We start from the raw sequence: 15965 nt of genomic DNA, 5'->3' as shown, positions 1-15965 counted from the left end.
AATACCTCAAGCTCAACACATGCATACTGAACTCCATTTCCTTTCCCCAAACTTCTACATCTACAGCCATCCCCTTTCAGCTGATAGCAAGTTTATCCTTCCAGCAACTCAAATCAGAGTCTTTAGAGCCATCCTTGGCTCTTTTCCTCCTCTCACACTCAAGATTTATCCATCAGAAAATGTTGTAGGTTCTACTTCCAAAACACATCAACAATCATCAAGAGGTCTCATTACCTCCATTCCTACCACACTAATCTGAACAAATGTTTTTTCTCACCTGCGTTATTGATAGCATCCCAACAGGTCTTCCTGTTTCTTTGTTCCCCTACATTAGCAACATAGCAGTCAGAGGAATCCTTTTAGACCTAAATCAGATCATGTCACTCCTCTACTTAAAATCCTTCAGTGGGTCCCATTACACATAGAGTACAAACCAGAGTCCTTACATTGGCCTACAAGGTCCTATATTATTTAACTCCTGTTATCTCTCTGACATCATATAATAATATTACTGCTGTTGTCCTTTTGCTCCAGTCACATTGTTTGATTAATAAATATTTATTAAACAAAGCAATCCTAGTCTCCAAGGAAATAAAGTTTGTTGGAAGAAACAAGAGCATATAAATAGTTATACACCAAAGGCAGTGATTATAGTTCTCCCTCATCTCCCATCCTAAACTTTGACAGGTGAAATTCCCCTGGATGTTGAAGGTTGGGGAATTTGCCAGGGTTCAGGGTAGTGTTGGAGGAGGCAGTGAGGAGGCAAGGACATTTCAGAAAGAAAGAACATTACGTGCAAAGATCTAAAGAAATGAATCAGCAACATATTTATGGAATTACCAGTAAAGTAGAAAGTTCTTGCTAAAACATCAAAAACGAAAGAATTGAGATTAGAGGACCAGAATGTGGGAGGGAAAGAGAGATGCAGTTCACACTTTAGACAGGAGCCAGATCATGAAATGCTTTCTTTTTGTTTGTTTCTTCCTTTATAGGTTTTGATAGACTCTTGAAACAATTTATTAAACGCATTTTTTTAATGCATCTCCTCAACAGGGTCAAAGCAATACTTGGAAAGGACTCTGAATTTCCTGAATTAAAGATACAAAAGAAAAATCTGGAGTCACATTTAATTTGACAAGGTAAAGGAGTGGGTGTTCTACTGTATCAAATTTAATTTGTACAAAATCATCATCTCTGGTAACATTATTATTTCTAATCTACTGCGTTTAGACTACTTTAGCAAAGCTTGATCTCCCTGTCTATCTAAACAGTGATTCACTTACAGCAAGCTTCAGGCTAGCATTGACCATATTAATACCCAGAAAATCCACAAGGTGTTAGTTTCACATAGTTTTGTATAAAAGGTGAACTGAGATTTCACTCAGACTACAGCTCTTCCCAGGCAAGGCAGTTGACCACAGGTGAGTCTTCGCATCTACAGTATGCAAGTGGTAACAGCTACTTTTGAAATTACAGATTTCTCAGGACCTGGAGGACAAAACTAGAGCTTTTCACTACTGTTGTATAGGAAATTTATGTTTGTTAACCTATCTTGTAAAATTTTACAACAATTGTAAAATATGGTTAATATACTGTAATCTGTTAGCAAGCAGCTGACTTTATAGACCAATATGCCTCACTTCTGAAATAGTCTTATTTTAAACAAATGTGGGCAAAAGCAAATATTTATGAGATTCTTAAAATGAAGACATAATTTTGTGGTATAGAATTTTCCTGGCCAGGCGTGGTGGCTGATGCCTATAATCCCAATACTTTGGAAGGCCAATGTCGAGGGACTGCCTGAGTCTGGGAGGTTGAGGCTGCAGTGAGTCATGATCATACCCCTGCACTCCAGCCTGGGCAACAGAGCAAGACCCTGTCTCAAGAAAAGAAAAGAATTCTATTTTTCTTTTCAGACAAAAATAGTCTTTAAAATAATGGTGGAAGAGATAAGATGATCACAATTACTTACTTCAGAGTAATCACTTTATGACAGTAATAAGATTCTAATCTTTAAATACTCCTCTGCTTAAATATTATATTAGAGTTTTGATCTATAATCTATTCCCACCCTGAACCAAAAAAAAAATGAAGGACAAGGAAAAATGTTGTTCCAAGAAACAAAGATGTAAGTAGAAGGGCATAAGGAAGGAAAAAAACCTTGTTGAAGCAAAATGTGATTGAGGAGGATGAGCAGACCAATGATTTCTGGTTTGGTCAGCTTACATAATGATTATCACTCTTTGTTTTCTCAGTTTCTAATGGGCTTAATTGTTTGCTTCCCAGATCAGGATGAAGACAGTCCAGCTTTGCTTCCTTTTCTGCTGCTGGAAAGCAATGTGCTGCAATAGCTGTGAGCTGACCAACATCACCATTGCAATAGAGAACGAACAATGTCGTTTCTGCATAAGCATCAACACCACTTGGTGTGCTGGCTACTGTTACACCAGGGTAGGTATTGTGCTTTGCTGAAAGTAAGGATGCTGAAGCTCTGTATGAGGCAGGTTTCATTAGTTTCTACTTTATCAATATTTTATGTATTCTAAGCAACAGTCATGAGTCCTTTAGGCAATATTGGCTGTGTTGTGATTGGGGTTAATGACCATGATATCAGTTAGATGTTTGGGCTTGGATTTGATTTGGGTAAATTTAGAAAAGCCTCAGATTTAATCTGATCGATTTGGTAACAGCACAACTTTGCATTTATAGGAAAAAAAGTATTTCTATGTTATGTTTTTACATATAGAGGGATAAACATTGAAACATACATATATTTAATCATAAACGACCTACAATGTTCTCAAAAAGGCAATTTCTTTAACTGATGCTACATCTTTGACACAAAAATAGTACCAAAATATGTTTCCAAGTAACATAAAAACACAGACAGTCACATTATAAAAACTGTCTTCCTGGCCCTCCTAAATACAAATGCCAACGAACAGCCTGAGAACACAATCAATTTCTTGCAGACTGTTAGAACAAAAATGAATCAGCAAACCCACTCCCTTCGTTATAGCATTGAGAAAATTAAGACATAGAGGCATCAGTTGCTAGTCTGCGTTTGCACAGTTTCCTTGCACTAATTCAAGTAAAGAAATAGTTTCCATGGTGCTTTCTTTTTTCCCTGCAGCACCTAGCTATCTATGCAGAAGAATTTCATTCTTTAACTAAAATTGAAAATGGCAACTTTTTAAATCAAAGATACTTTATTTGATGGTAAATAAGTTTGATCAAACTCCATTTATTACACAATTTGTTGCACCTTCTTGGGATATACACTTGATAGAATGATATTAAAATAAAACAGCAGCCCAAATTTATTTCCGCAGTGCAAATAATTTTTCCACTGGTAACTGCTACAACAAATAATTTCTAGCTGGATTAAAAGTTCTTATATGCAAACTGCATATGCTTTAAAACTAAGAACCCTCCAAAGTATATGGTTTTTAACTGAGAAAAATGTCTACAAATAATTGGAATATTTAAAATCTTATGTGAGGGTTAGCAAACATGTTAAACTAAGCATTAACATTTAAAATCATATATTTATGACCTTTTATAAATACATCATACAGTGTGTTTTAAAATATTTTTCCTGTGACATTGGACATCTTTGTGTATGGTTTAAGTTGTCATTTATATAGCTTTCAATTAAATATGAAAATTCAACTTAAAAGTCTGTCATGTTTTTTCATCATTTTTCTATGTTAAAATTCAAAGTTAGTTTATATTTTGAAAAATAACTAATATTTTGGTATAGTCATAGGAAGAAAAGGAATTACTTATATTTTATGTAAGATTTCAAGAACAATTTGGAAATGTAGTAAAGCATATAGGTAATTTATGATGTCATGGTTTAATGGGTAAAGGTTAGAGAAAGGAGCATTCAATTTCTGTCTCATTTTGACCGAGCTAAATAGGAACTTCCACAGTACCATAACATAACTCTCTTCTTAAACTCCTCAGGATTTGGTGTTTAAGGACCCAGCCATACCCAACATCCAGACAACATGTACCTTCAAGGAACTGGTGTACAAGACAGTGAGAGTGCCCGGCTGTGCTTACCATGCAGACTCCTTGTATACGTACCCAGTGGCCACCCAGTGTCACTGTGGCAAGTGTGACAGTGACAGTACTGACTGCACAATGCAAGGCCTGGGACCCGACTACTGCTCCTTCAGTGAAATGAAAGAATAAAGGACAGATGATATTTTCGGCCACCTACCCTTGTCCTGCAGGACCCAGATATTCAAAAAGTCTGTGTGTGTGCAATGTGCCCAGGGTACAAACCGGACCAGGGGATTGTCAGACTCTAGGGATCCCTGGTCTACAGGCAGAGGGAACTCCGGGATCTGAGAGTGCTGGGGCCAGGACTCTATCACCATTCAGCTCTGTATTCCTAGGTCTGGTTTCATAAGGTTTATTCAGCCGTAACTCACAGACTTGTGCATGCTTTCTTCCTGAAAAATCTTAGAAGTCTTCTGAGACAATGCCTTTCTCTTAGAAAGGGGTAAACATAAGCCTAGAAGGAGGAAGCCATCATGGGAGTAGGTGAAAGAACTAACTGTAGCAGTCTTCTGGTAGACTCTTGGGCCCTCTAGAGCAAGTCAGCATCTTCTTGAGCATTGTAGCCTCAATGCCTAGCACTCTGCCTGGAACTTAGTGAGAAACACCATAATGGCTTCTTTAGATCAGAAAGGTCAAACGTAGGAAAATGCTGGAAGAAGATGTTTGAGGTAAGCTGATGAGGCTGCCCCCAGCCACACCAGTCCCGTGAAAGTAGTGGCATGAGTTCTACCCAGGCTTCCCTCCGACACATGGAGTATTGAGCATGATGTATGTCTCTGAATTGTTCGGTACAGATGGGGAGTAACACAGCTCAGGATTTCCCAGCTGTCACTACCAAGCCTATTAGTTAAGGCAAGAAATTTTAATCTGGGGCTGTGGAAATCAGCCTGCCTCTATTCATTACTTAAACAAATTGATCACATGTTACTAGGCTCCTGCAAAACTCCTTTTTGAGATAAAGGCAAAAAAACAAACAACAATCTCATTCTTCCCTCCCTAGGATCCAATTCTTTGGAATGACAAAGGATTTGAAAGTAGGTTTGAATAAATGTATTTAACTTGTCTACAAATATATTTGTATAAAGAAATAGCTCCTTTAGAAAGAATTAGCCATGGGGATAGGGGAAACTGCTGTTTTCTAGGATCCTATCTATATCAGTCTTCTCTTTCATCTATCCATGTTCTCCCAAATCTGTGATTTCTTTCCAAAGGTTATGTATTAACTATTTCATGAGTTGATTTCTTTTAAAGATGTTAACCATCTTAGTTATGTACTTAGTTTCACACTCATATTAACTAGTTTATTTAAATCTTATTTTTTTAATAAAGATGCTGGCCACCAGAGTCATAGATTTAGATTATGTACAAACAGATGACTTAGACATTGTGTATTTTATAACATTAGCAGAATGAAATCTTAAAATATAATTCCCAGTGCTTCTACAAAAATTACCTTTCTTCATCTTTGGAGATACTAAAAATAATCTTGTTGGATTTCCAAAAGTGTTTTGTCACTTAAATTTCCTGTCATTTCTTGAAGTCATTTTTTGATGTAATGGGAGAGAAAAAAGGCATAGAAATAATCACAGAGTGGGTGGGGACACTAGAGCTTCTCTAGTTTACTTCTTGAATTTTTGAGATGAAAAAATTAGAGCCCAATAATATCAAGTGACCTACCCAAGATCAGTATCTTAGTCCTTTTGGGCTGCTATGACAGACTACATTAGACTGGGTAATTTACAAACAACAGAAATTTATTGCTCACAGTCTGTTGACTGGGAAGTCCAAGATCAAGGAGAAGCATATTTGTTGTCTAGTAAGGGAGGGCCTGCTCCCCATTTCAACGATGGTGCTTTCTTGCTGCATCCTCACATGCTAGAAACAGCAGAAAGTTCCCTCAAGCATCTTTTATAAGAGTACTAATCTCATACATAAGAACTTCATTTTTATGATTTAATCACCTCCTAAGGCCCCACTTCTTAATACCACCACAGTAAGGATCAGGGCTCAACACGAATCTTGGAGGAACATAAACATTCAGTCCAAAGAAATCACAAACACTGTTCGTGGCAGAGCCAGGATTAGAACCCTAGCCTCCTTGCTCAACCCAGCTCTCCTTTGACTACTCTATCATAATAAGAAGTATTTTGGTAAGGATTGAAGAAAAACTATAGATATTGTTATAATAATCAGCTCTGTCCATTCTAATCTGGTATTGGGTGTAGCTTATAGCAACATTAGGGCTATAATAATAATGTTTAATAATGCTTAATATCATTAACAATGTTTAATATAATAATAATGTTTAATAACAATATATAATAACAATGTTTAATTATAGCCTTTTCCTTCTTCCTGTAGTTTTGCAGATCAAAATAATAAACCTTCACATTAGAGACGGTAGAGGGCAATGGCTTTAGATTCATGTTGTCTCAGTCATCTTAACCAGATGTGTCATCGTGAACAAGTTACTTAAAATCTCTGGATCTCAGTTTCCTCAACTGTAAAATGGGGACAATAATATTTCTTGCTTCAGAGGGTTGTGTTCATGATTAATGGAATAACAGATATAAGGGGTTTAGAACAGTACTTGGCACATAGTAATTCCTCAATAAAGATTAGGTGATGGTTATCCCTTGAGAGAGAGAATGCAGTGAATTGGTAAAGTCAGATTTAAGTTAAGGACAACCCAGCATATACTCTTTCTGGTCTGAGCAAGCTAGTTAACCTCTCTGGATCTCACTTTTCTCACTTTTAAAATAGAGTAAAAATGGTAACTATCTCACATAGTTGCTGTGCAGATTAAAAAATATAATGCATGTAAAGCACTTAGGAGTCCAACAGTGCTATAATCCTCATGAAGAAAGGTCTCTTTACCATTTAGCTCAAAGGGCCACTAGCAAAAAGCAGAAGTTTCTTCTGATGGCACTCCCATGCCAAATGGGAGTACACTCCTTTCTGAAGCAGCAAGAATGAAAACCTGAGAACCCTCTAGGTCTAGGCCAAGAAAAGTTCCATATCCATGTGCTGCCATTTTAGTTGAAGTCCGATAATCCCTCTCCAGCACTATGGGGGATGTCTCCTGTCTCTGGGAAGTCCTCACATGACTTTAAGAATTGTATGTTTAAACCACAACTTTGACCATGCCAATAAATTAGATTTCCAGTTGTTTTCAGGAAAAAAAAAAAAAAAAATCTTAATTCTTAGCTGAAACATGAGGCCTATCATGGTCTGACCTCTGATTATTTAACTTCATACCTCTTCCCCTTGCCAAGGGTTGCTGAACCTAGTTTTGAGGATTGAAGGATTGGGAACCTTCCATTTCTGAAATGCCTTAACCAGAATACCATGCCATTCATCCCATGAGAGATTTGGCAGACTGTAATTGGAAACTGTCAGTAAGTCAGCAGCACTTGAATCACAAAAATATTGAAGCCAGTACATAAGAATAATAAACACAGAATTCATGGTAGTGAGGAAGATGAAGGAGAAAAGGAACTGTGGAAAAGTAACCAGAGAGCCTCAAACTGTCTTTATAATGCTTTATTTCTTACAAACATGGTAAGATGTTAATATATATAAAACTGGGAGAAGGCCGTACAGGTGTTTACTATATTCCTGTAAGCGTGTTCAGTGCTTACTAGTTGACAGCTAACAAGGTATCTCTTTATGCATTGTACATTTAATCTAGATTTTATGCCTAATGTAAGAAAAGTGAAATGGGCCCTGAGGCTAGTCTAAAGTCACACGGCTAGTGTGTGAAGCTTCAAGTCATTAATATGCATTTAGTGACAAAGTGGAGAATTCAAATCTACTTACCAAGATATGCGCCTATGTCTTCCTGACTACAAAGCTGAACAACATTTTCCACCTTCCTTGCAGTCAAGTTGTATCTATGTTCCAGCTGATAGAATGTGAGCAGAAGTACTGCACATATTTTCACATCTGGCCCATAAAATCCTCTCATAAGTGATCATCTATTCGTTTCCTCCATATGCTGGATGTCAATACTGAGGGTGACCTTGGAAGCTTTGTGTTGATGATCACAGAACCATTGTCAACCTGGATCCCCGAATGTCTCCATGGAGCAGTGTGTCCAGCATCAACAACCCCTTATAGCAGTTGTATGGACTCTGCATCAACACAGTAAACTTCTAAGTCACTGACATTTGTGGGTTTATTCGTTTTAAAAAATGCATTATTTTAATTTATGTATATTGGTACTGGAAGTGGAATGTTGCATTAATGAACAGCTTAGCACATATGGCGTCGGCTTAGTGGTTGTACAACAGGGGAAAGAAAAGTAATCTTCAGAGTGGCAACCAAAATAAGTGACTGAGAGACAAATCTCAGTCACCAAAGTTTATTGTGCCTGCTTGAGAATGAATTCAGGAAAACCTCAAGTAACAGACACATTTATGACTGTTTTTTCCAAAGAGGTTCTCAAGAGGATTAAAATTGATACATTTTTCTTTACAAAGATAAAGGGGTGGGCATGGGAATTAGATAAATGATTACATACTTGTGAGACTTTAGTTAGTACTCGGTAATTCTACACTTTATATAAAATAAGGTCAACAAAGAAAACAGAAATGGAGGAAGCAGACATCTCAGAGTAAAGTGAAGTAATAATTACTCTCATCTTCTCTTTGTTCTGTACCTGGGAAGATAAACTAGTAGATGTTATCAGTATGGAATATTTTGAAAAAGCTGGTGTCTAGTTAGCCCTTAGGGGAGAAAGCCTAATAGATAGGAAGAAATATCATGAGGCCTTTCTGACCTCCCATCCCATCATGCCATGAACTCAGCTTCTAAGTTTCCTATGGGGTCCCCTTGGCCAAGAGAAGAGTCTATTTAGTCTGTTAGAGGTTTAGAATTTTGTTATTTCTCAAGAATACACTTTTCGGCCAGAAGTGGTGGCTCATGCCTATAATCCCAGTGCTTTGGGAGGCCAAGGGGGGCAGATTACCTGAGGCCAGAGTTTCGAGACAAGCCTGGTCACTATGGCAAAACCCTGTCTCTACTAAAAATACAAAAAATTAGCCAGGTGTGGTGGTGCACACCTGTAATCCAGCTACTAGGAAGGCTGAGGGATGAAAATCGCTTGAACCCAGGAGGCAGAGGTTGCAGTAAGCCCAGATCACACAACTGCACTCCAGCCTGGGGGACAGAGTGAGACTCCATCTAAGAAAAAAAAAAAAAAAGGACAACTTTCACCTGGGAAAACATGAAGACTGGCCACATACCTTAGCTTAGCGTTATAGCAGGGTCAGCAAATTATGCCCTGAAGGCTAAATCTGGCCCATTACCTTTTTATTACTATTTTTTTTAACAAAATTTACTGGAATACAGCCATACTAATTTTTAAATATATTGTCTATGATTGCTTTTGTACTACAAAAGCAGAATTCAAAGACCATATGGCCCACAATGTAAATAAAATCTTTATAATTTGAAACTTTACAGAAAAATTTTACCAGCCCCTTCTCTAAGGGAAAGGTTTACAAAGGACCAGAATGTTAAGAGGATTGGCTTTCTCTTTGTAGATGTTAAAGAGATGGAGTTTTTGCAAAAAGGGAATGGAGAAAGTCCAGAAATTTTTACCTCAATTGTATGTAAAGGTCTATTGCTTCCTCATCCCACATAGTAAGAGATAAGATGGTTTTGAAAAAGAAAGGTTCATTGAAACTGGATTCTGAGGCAAAGACATATTTTAGGGTATGGTCTTCCCATCTAGGTCTTCTATCTCAGGTAGTTATCATGGTAGGATCACTAAGTTATAAGAAAGCAAAAACAACAACAAAAAAAAAAACAGGATTAAACATTATGAATAAGAAAAAACTTTGAACATGTTTATAGGCACTAAGAACTAAATGGAAATATATGAAAGAACTGATTGTCAAAGAAACTAGGAAACCAGACTAAAAATGACTTTGGGCCTCAAACTTGATGAGCAGAAAATAGACTACTAAACCTGTACAACACCTAGGAGGATGACTCTCCAACACCCACTTTGAGTGTGGTTATGGAAGATAATGGATAAGGAAAAACTTTCCAGACGATAGAGCCAGGAGCCATGGAGAACAATGGACAAGGGAAGAATGTTCCCCCTAGGGAGAAGAATCAGCATCTAATCAGGGAACTTTCTTCACTGGCTTGGAAAAAGATTTCATAAAGTTTGATCAGTAGGGTTTCATCATTGCTTAATCCAGTGAGCTGTATCTCTCATTCTTTCTTCTTATGAATAGAAGTGTTGGTTGTTGTGAACAGAGTTATTGTGGGAAGTGTCCCTACTTCATCCCTGAATACTGGGTCGAGATGGACAAGAAAGATAACGTGTCTTTTTGTCCACAGGTTGAGTTGCCAGCTCATGTGAAGCCACATTTGGACATTATAGAGAAGACTGTATTAAGGGTATTCATTTGGACATGATACAAAAAACAGTATGAAGGGTATTAAGGGCCTGGAATTGGACTAAGGAAGGGGAGGAGGTGGTTCTAGGTGAGAGAGAAAGATGAAACTGATATTTGTTCTCAGACAGTTTGATAGTGACAGAGATTGTTATGTGTTCACAGGAAGCTTCTCTATTTTTCTTGGGGTCAGGGTTTGCAGCCCCACTTGTAGAAAGGTATATTTATGTCATCGAGTTCTACCAATAACCAAGGTTATCAGAATGATGTGTGCTACTTCTAGGTCTGGCTCATAAACCCTCCAACAGGTGAATCATACTCTCTTCTCATCTCAGGTGACTGAGTATTGATGATTAAAGGAACCTTGAAAGCCATGCACAGAGAGTAGCAGAGGCTCCATCAGCCTAAATCTCAGAATGACCAGAGAACTCACCCATGCCCAAATACCTGTTCTCTCTGAAAGGACTTTATATAAACAAGAAACGAATTTATCTTAAGTCACACAGACTTGGGGGTTTATCTGTTACAGCAGGTAATATTACCTTAACTAATATAGGGATCCATAATATTCAATGAGCTTAAATATAATGTTTCAAATCAACTTACATGAACCAAGTATAAAATTAGTTATGTAATAATGTTCACATATATACCCCAGATCACAAGCTTCTGTTCAAATAAGAAAAACAGGTTTGTTAATTAGTACTTTAAGTTTGAGCTTGGAGGGAGGGTGTGTGTGTGTGTGTGTGTGTGTGTGTGTGTGTGTGTGTGAATGGGGGGGGGAGGGGGGGGGGGGAGAGAGAGAGAGAGAGAGATTGATTTCCCTAAATAAAACTTCTTCTTTCTGTCTCAAAGTGGTTCAGGGAATCACTGACTTCTATTTCATATGAAATACTCCACACAAAAAGGCAAGCTAGTGCCGCCTACCTGTTCCACTGGTAAAGTATATATCCTTGAGATAGTGTAGCACAGAGCTATTAAGTGGGGAATCCAGGATTCGAAGAGTTCTCATGACTTTAGAGCCTGTGTACCATCTACCACACTCCAACATTCTTTATAAGCATTATCATGAGGGTATTTCAGTGGTCCATGCAGAGACAGCTTACTTGATAATGTTGGGCTGGGACTTAAAATTTGATCCTTGGAAAGCAGGATACAACCATCGTACCTTCATTCACTTCCTAGAAACTCATATCACACCAGGATAAAATGCTACATTTCCAAATGAGATTACTTCAAAGCCTTAATGCATCTGGGGAAACAGAGGGTAACCCTGGGGGATACATGATATTGGTTAGACCAAATGCCAGAGATGAGGAGCAGGGAGAAAGTAGTGAAAGTACAGAAGAGACAGGAAACAAAGTTATTAAACAATAATTCTTCAAAGACTCCCTTACATGGAGTATATTTATTTCCATCTTAAATATAATTTTCCAAAATCTAAAGCAAAAGATATTTTTACTACGTTAGCATTTCTTTCTCAATTTCCAATAAAAAAAAGATCAGCTAAAAAGATCAGCCAGTAAAATCTACAATAATAAAACAATCTCAGCCACTTTTAAGCAATGTACATAATAATCATATTAAAAGTCTATATATAGAAGGTGGTCTGCTTGTCCATGTGAAGATGCAGGTATTTAGACAATCAGCCCAGATTAAATCATGAAAGTAATAACGATTTAGAATCCACTGAAATAATAATAGATGATCCATTTAGAATGTCAGCTGCCCTTAAAATAAGCAGAAAACAAAAAGTCCATCACAGCAGCTAAGATCTAAGTGAATTTTGAAGGTATAATTGTTGGGGGTATACAATGAAATCAGTGCCACTGGGTCAAGTTTATGGCAATCCTCTAATCAGAGGCTTTTGGTGTCAAAGGAAAGCAAGGTTCTTTACATGAAAGAAAGATTCTATTGTAATGATGCCCATGGAATTGGAACTAAAAATAAAATAGCGAAAGGACCAAACTAGTCACTCTTGCTTTAAGGGTTCCCAAGTCTCTTTCCTAACAGTTCTCTTTCTCCCTGCACAGCAGTTCCAATCTCCTCAGTATGGATGTGGCTCTTAATTACAGGAGTCTTTCAACATCAGCACCCAGAATCAATCAGAACTTCTCTTTGAGTCTCTTAGCCTAAATTCCCAAAAGAAAGGATTTGATTGATTCAAACGTCATCACCTCTCTTTAGGTAAAGTCTTTTACACAAGACCATGATGAAGGCCATTAGGTACCTGTGATGGCTAATATTGAGTGTCAACTTGATTGGAAGGAAGGACACAAAGTATTGTCCCTGAGTGTGTCTATGAGGGTGTAGGAGCTTCGTATTTGAGTCAGAGGACTGGGGAAGGCAGACCCACCCTCAATATGGGTGGGTATAATCTAAGCAGCTGCCAGCATGGCTAGAATAAAGCAGGCAGAAGAAGGTGGAAGGAACTGACTTCCTGAGTCATCTGGCCTTCATCTTTCTCCCGTGCTGGATGCTTCCTGCCCTTGAACATTGGACTCCAAGTTCTTCAGCTTTTGGACTCTTGGTCTTACACTGGTGAGTCTAAATCTTGGACTTAACACCAGTGAGTCCACAGACTGAAGGCTGTACTTTCAGCTTCTCTACTTTTGAGGTTTGGGGACTTGGAGTGGTTTCCTTGCTCCACAGCTGGTAGATGGCCTTGTGAGGGGCCTTACCTTGTGATCATGTGAGTCAATACTCCTTAATAAACTCCCCTTCATACACACATCTATCCTATTAGTTCTGTTTCCCTATAGAACCCTAATACCCCAACAGTACACTTCTGGGTACCCTAATGATAGGCTGCCTTTGAAAGCAAGAAACAACCATGGTCTCTTCAGTGACTTCCCAGGAGCAAAGAACAGCCTGATGTTATTCTTTTTCATCAAAAGAGAGAGGAAAGACAGTTTAATCTAAAAAGAGAAGTTGACTATGACAGGCAGAGTGATTTCCATATCTAAAACAAATATTTATCTGAAGTCAGAACCAAGAATTTTAATGGCCTTGAAAAGCTTTAAGTAGTTTTTCTGTATTTGAAGAAAAAAAAGTGATTCATCCTTTTGAAGATAGGCATATTGATCTAAATGCAGTCAATTTTATGGGCATTAGCCCCAACATATACATCCTGTATGCTGCTGTCATCAGTATGCTGAACAAACAGGACTCACAGAGTGCAATCCTAAAAGCAGCTTTATTTTGCTCTCCCATTGTCCCTTCAAATTTGCTCAAAGGAAGCTGTCCTTCTCCTGCCACTGGATGGAAATCTATCAGGCTACAGGGCCTGATGCATTGATGGTCACTTTTTGATAATAAAATTTTAATTATTACTTCACGAGCACAATACTAACCAAAAACCCATCATTTCTCTGCTTCATAAACACAACAGTAACCAAAAACTACCAGTCCCTGCTAATAGCAACAGTTTCAATCAAACCTGAGTCAATATTAAACACTTCCCATCCTCGGAGGAGTGGAGGAGTAATTTTTTAACTCTTTCTCTCTCCTCCGATCTGGAATTTCTATTCCCTGTTCCTAGGTCACTGGTCCCTCTGGATTAGAATACAGAGTGGGAAAAGAGGAAGAACCAAATGCAATGGCTGCATCCCCTTAAGAAATAATAGCTGTTTGACAGTGACTCTTTTCTAAGCATGTGTCTGTGCTCTTTCAGAGGCATCTCCGCTGGGACCCTCCAACCATAATTCCCTTATTGTGGGGAGTGCACCTCTGGAGGCAGGCCTTCTTCATTTAACACTATATAGCTCAAATCTCCATCAAGAATCGTACTAAGCCGGAACCTTTATTAAATAGACATTCCTAAGGTGGGTTTCCCATTCAGGCCTCAGAATTTTTGCCACATTGGTCCAATATTGACAGAAGGAGAGGGTGGAGGGACAGTAGTTGATTTCCAGTTCCATTCCTCTACTTTAAGCAACAGGAAGCTTTAGCTAACTTCTTCACTTTTAGCTTTCTTGGGCATGAGTCAGATATTAGTCACTGTATCCAATAACTCTAGGAACTGTTTATGAAGCTCCCTGGATGATCCCACTTCATCCTCCCTCCCTTGAATTTGAAATAAGGAGCATATACCTCTCCACCTTGCCTCCTTAGCAACAGGGTGTAGGGTGAGAATTTTACACAAGCTCCTCCAAAGCATTCCTCTTCATAAAATATTCTCATTTTCAGACACTTACATTTTTTAAATCTCTTACTGATAGTGAGGCTCTCCGAGAATTTTTTGGCCGTCTACTTTGAAATTCCTAAAGGATGGTCTGACTCATTTTGGTATCTGAAATTTATTCATCTTGATGTCTTGAAACTTTCACTTTTACCATCCTATTATACTGCCTAATACATTATAAGAAATCAATTGATCAAAAATGAAAACAAACATTATGCTCATGACTTTTATGTTTGCCCTATCTTTATTCCAATGTTAGAAACTTCTTTTACCTGTACACTGACCTGCAGATCATTCTTGAGTTATCTATTCTTGATGGTCTCAAAAGAAATGTAGTGGGGGAGTACTAGGACATAACACTTGTAGGAAACTGAAATGGAAATGATCTCCAGATAGACACAGAGCCGCGAGATGACTGCATCTCCATTCAAATGCAATTTCACCATCTCCTAAATTACATTTCCCCCCACCAATTCACTTAATATGCACCTTCAGAATGCTGCCTCAGAATTTAATTTTCCTCTGGGCAAAATGTTACATTCTCATCTAGCCTTGAGCATGTTTTATTCCTATTATTTTCTTAAATAAATGTTGGGACAAAGACAAATGAGCAGGAGCTGCAAGAAGGCGCATGGGCCAGGGAATGAAAAAGGGAGAGAGAGAGAGACAAAGCCATTTTGGGAACTGTCTTACTTGACTCAGGCTTTTATAACAAAATACCATAGACTAGAGGGTGTAAGTAACAGAAATTTATTTTATCACTTTTTTGGAGGCTAGAAGTCCCAAATCAGGGTGCTGGCCAATTTGCTTCCTGGTAAAAGATCTCTTCCAACTTGCCACCTTCTCTCTGTGTCTTCACACGGCAAGGAGATACAAAGACAGAGAGAGAGAGTGCAAGCTCTCTCATCTCTTCTTATCAGGATACTAATACTAACAGATCAAACTCCCATCCTAATGACCTCATTTAACTTTAATTATTTTCATAAAGGCACAATCTCCAAATACAGTCACATTGGAGGTTGTGGCTTCAAAGCAGGAATTTTGAGAAGCACAAACATTCAGTTCACAGCAGGAATGATTGTATCACCAGCTAGTTTAGCATTATTTTGCTCAATGTCGTGATAGGACTAGCAGCCTCTATAGTAGGAATGGCTAAATGCAAAGGCTTCATTGGTGCTGGATTTCTTCTAGTGACTCTCAGGCAGTATTAGGGTTCTTTAACTTTAAGATTATGTAACCTGTGGCAGTAGGCAGGATAATGACCCACAAAGATATCCATGCTCTGAGCACTGGAATCTGTG

General features: G+C 38.2%; 1 protein-coding gene across 1 annotated transcript; it reads left to right on the top strand.

The window, feature by feature from the left end:
* Positions 1–1253: 1253 nt before the first annotated feature.
* On the top strand, positions 1254–6239 carry FSHB (follicle stimulating hormone subunit beta). Its single transcript, XM_032283677.1, has 3 exons — positions 1254–1421; positions 2287–2451; positions 3970–6239. Exons 2-3 carry the CDS (start codon positions 2293–2295, stop codon positions 4198–4200), a joined length of 390 nt encoding a protein of 129 aa, XP_032139568.1. The 5' UTR covers positions 1254–1421; positions 2287–2292; the 3' UTR covers positions 4201–6239.
* The last annotated feature ends 9726 nt before the right edge of the window (positions 6240–15965 follow it).

The sequence above is a fragment of the Sapajus apella genome, unplaced genomic scaffold (genome assembly GCF_009761245.1).
Source record: "Sapajus apella isolate SASKATOON/1434 unplaced genomic scaffold, GSC_monkey_1.0 scaffold14, whole genome shotgun sequence".
In the NCBI taxonomy this organism is placed as follows: domain Eukaryota; kingdom Metazoa; phylum Chordata; class Mammalia; order Primates; family Cebidae; genus Sapajus; species Sapajus apella.
Note: the sequence above shows the minus strand (reverse complement) of the source record. Positions and strands in the feature narration are given on the sequence as shown.

What these genes read in the sequence shown, in the direction of transcription:
- FSHB (XM_032283677.1), top strand. Translation starts at nt 2,293, where the DNA reads ATGAAGACAGTCCAGCTTTGCTTCCTTTTCTGCTGCTGGAAAGCAATG. An exon ending in CTGGCTACTGTTACACCAGG is followed by an intron (nt 2,452 to 3,969) that starts GTAGGTATTGTG and finishes TAAACTCCTCAG; the next exon opens with GATTTGGTGTTTAAGGACCC.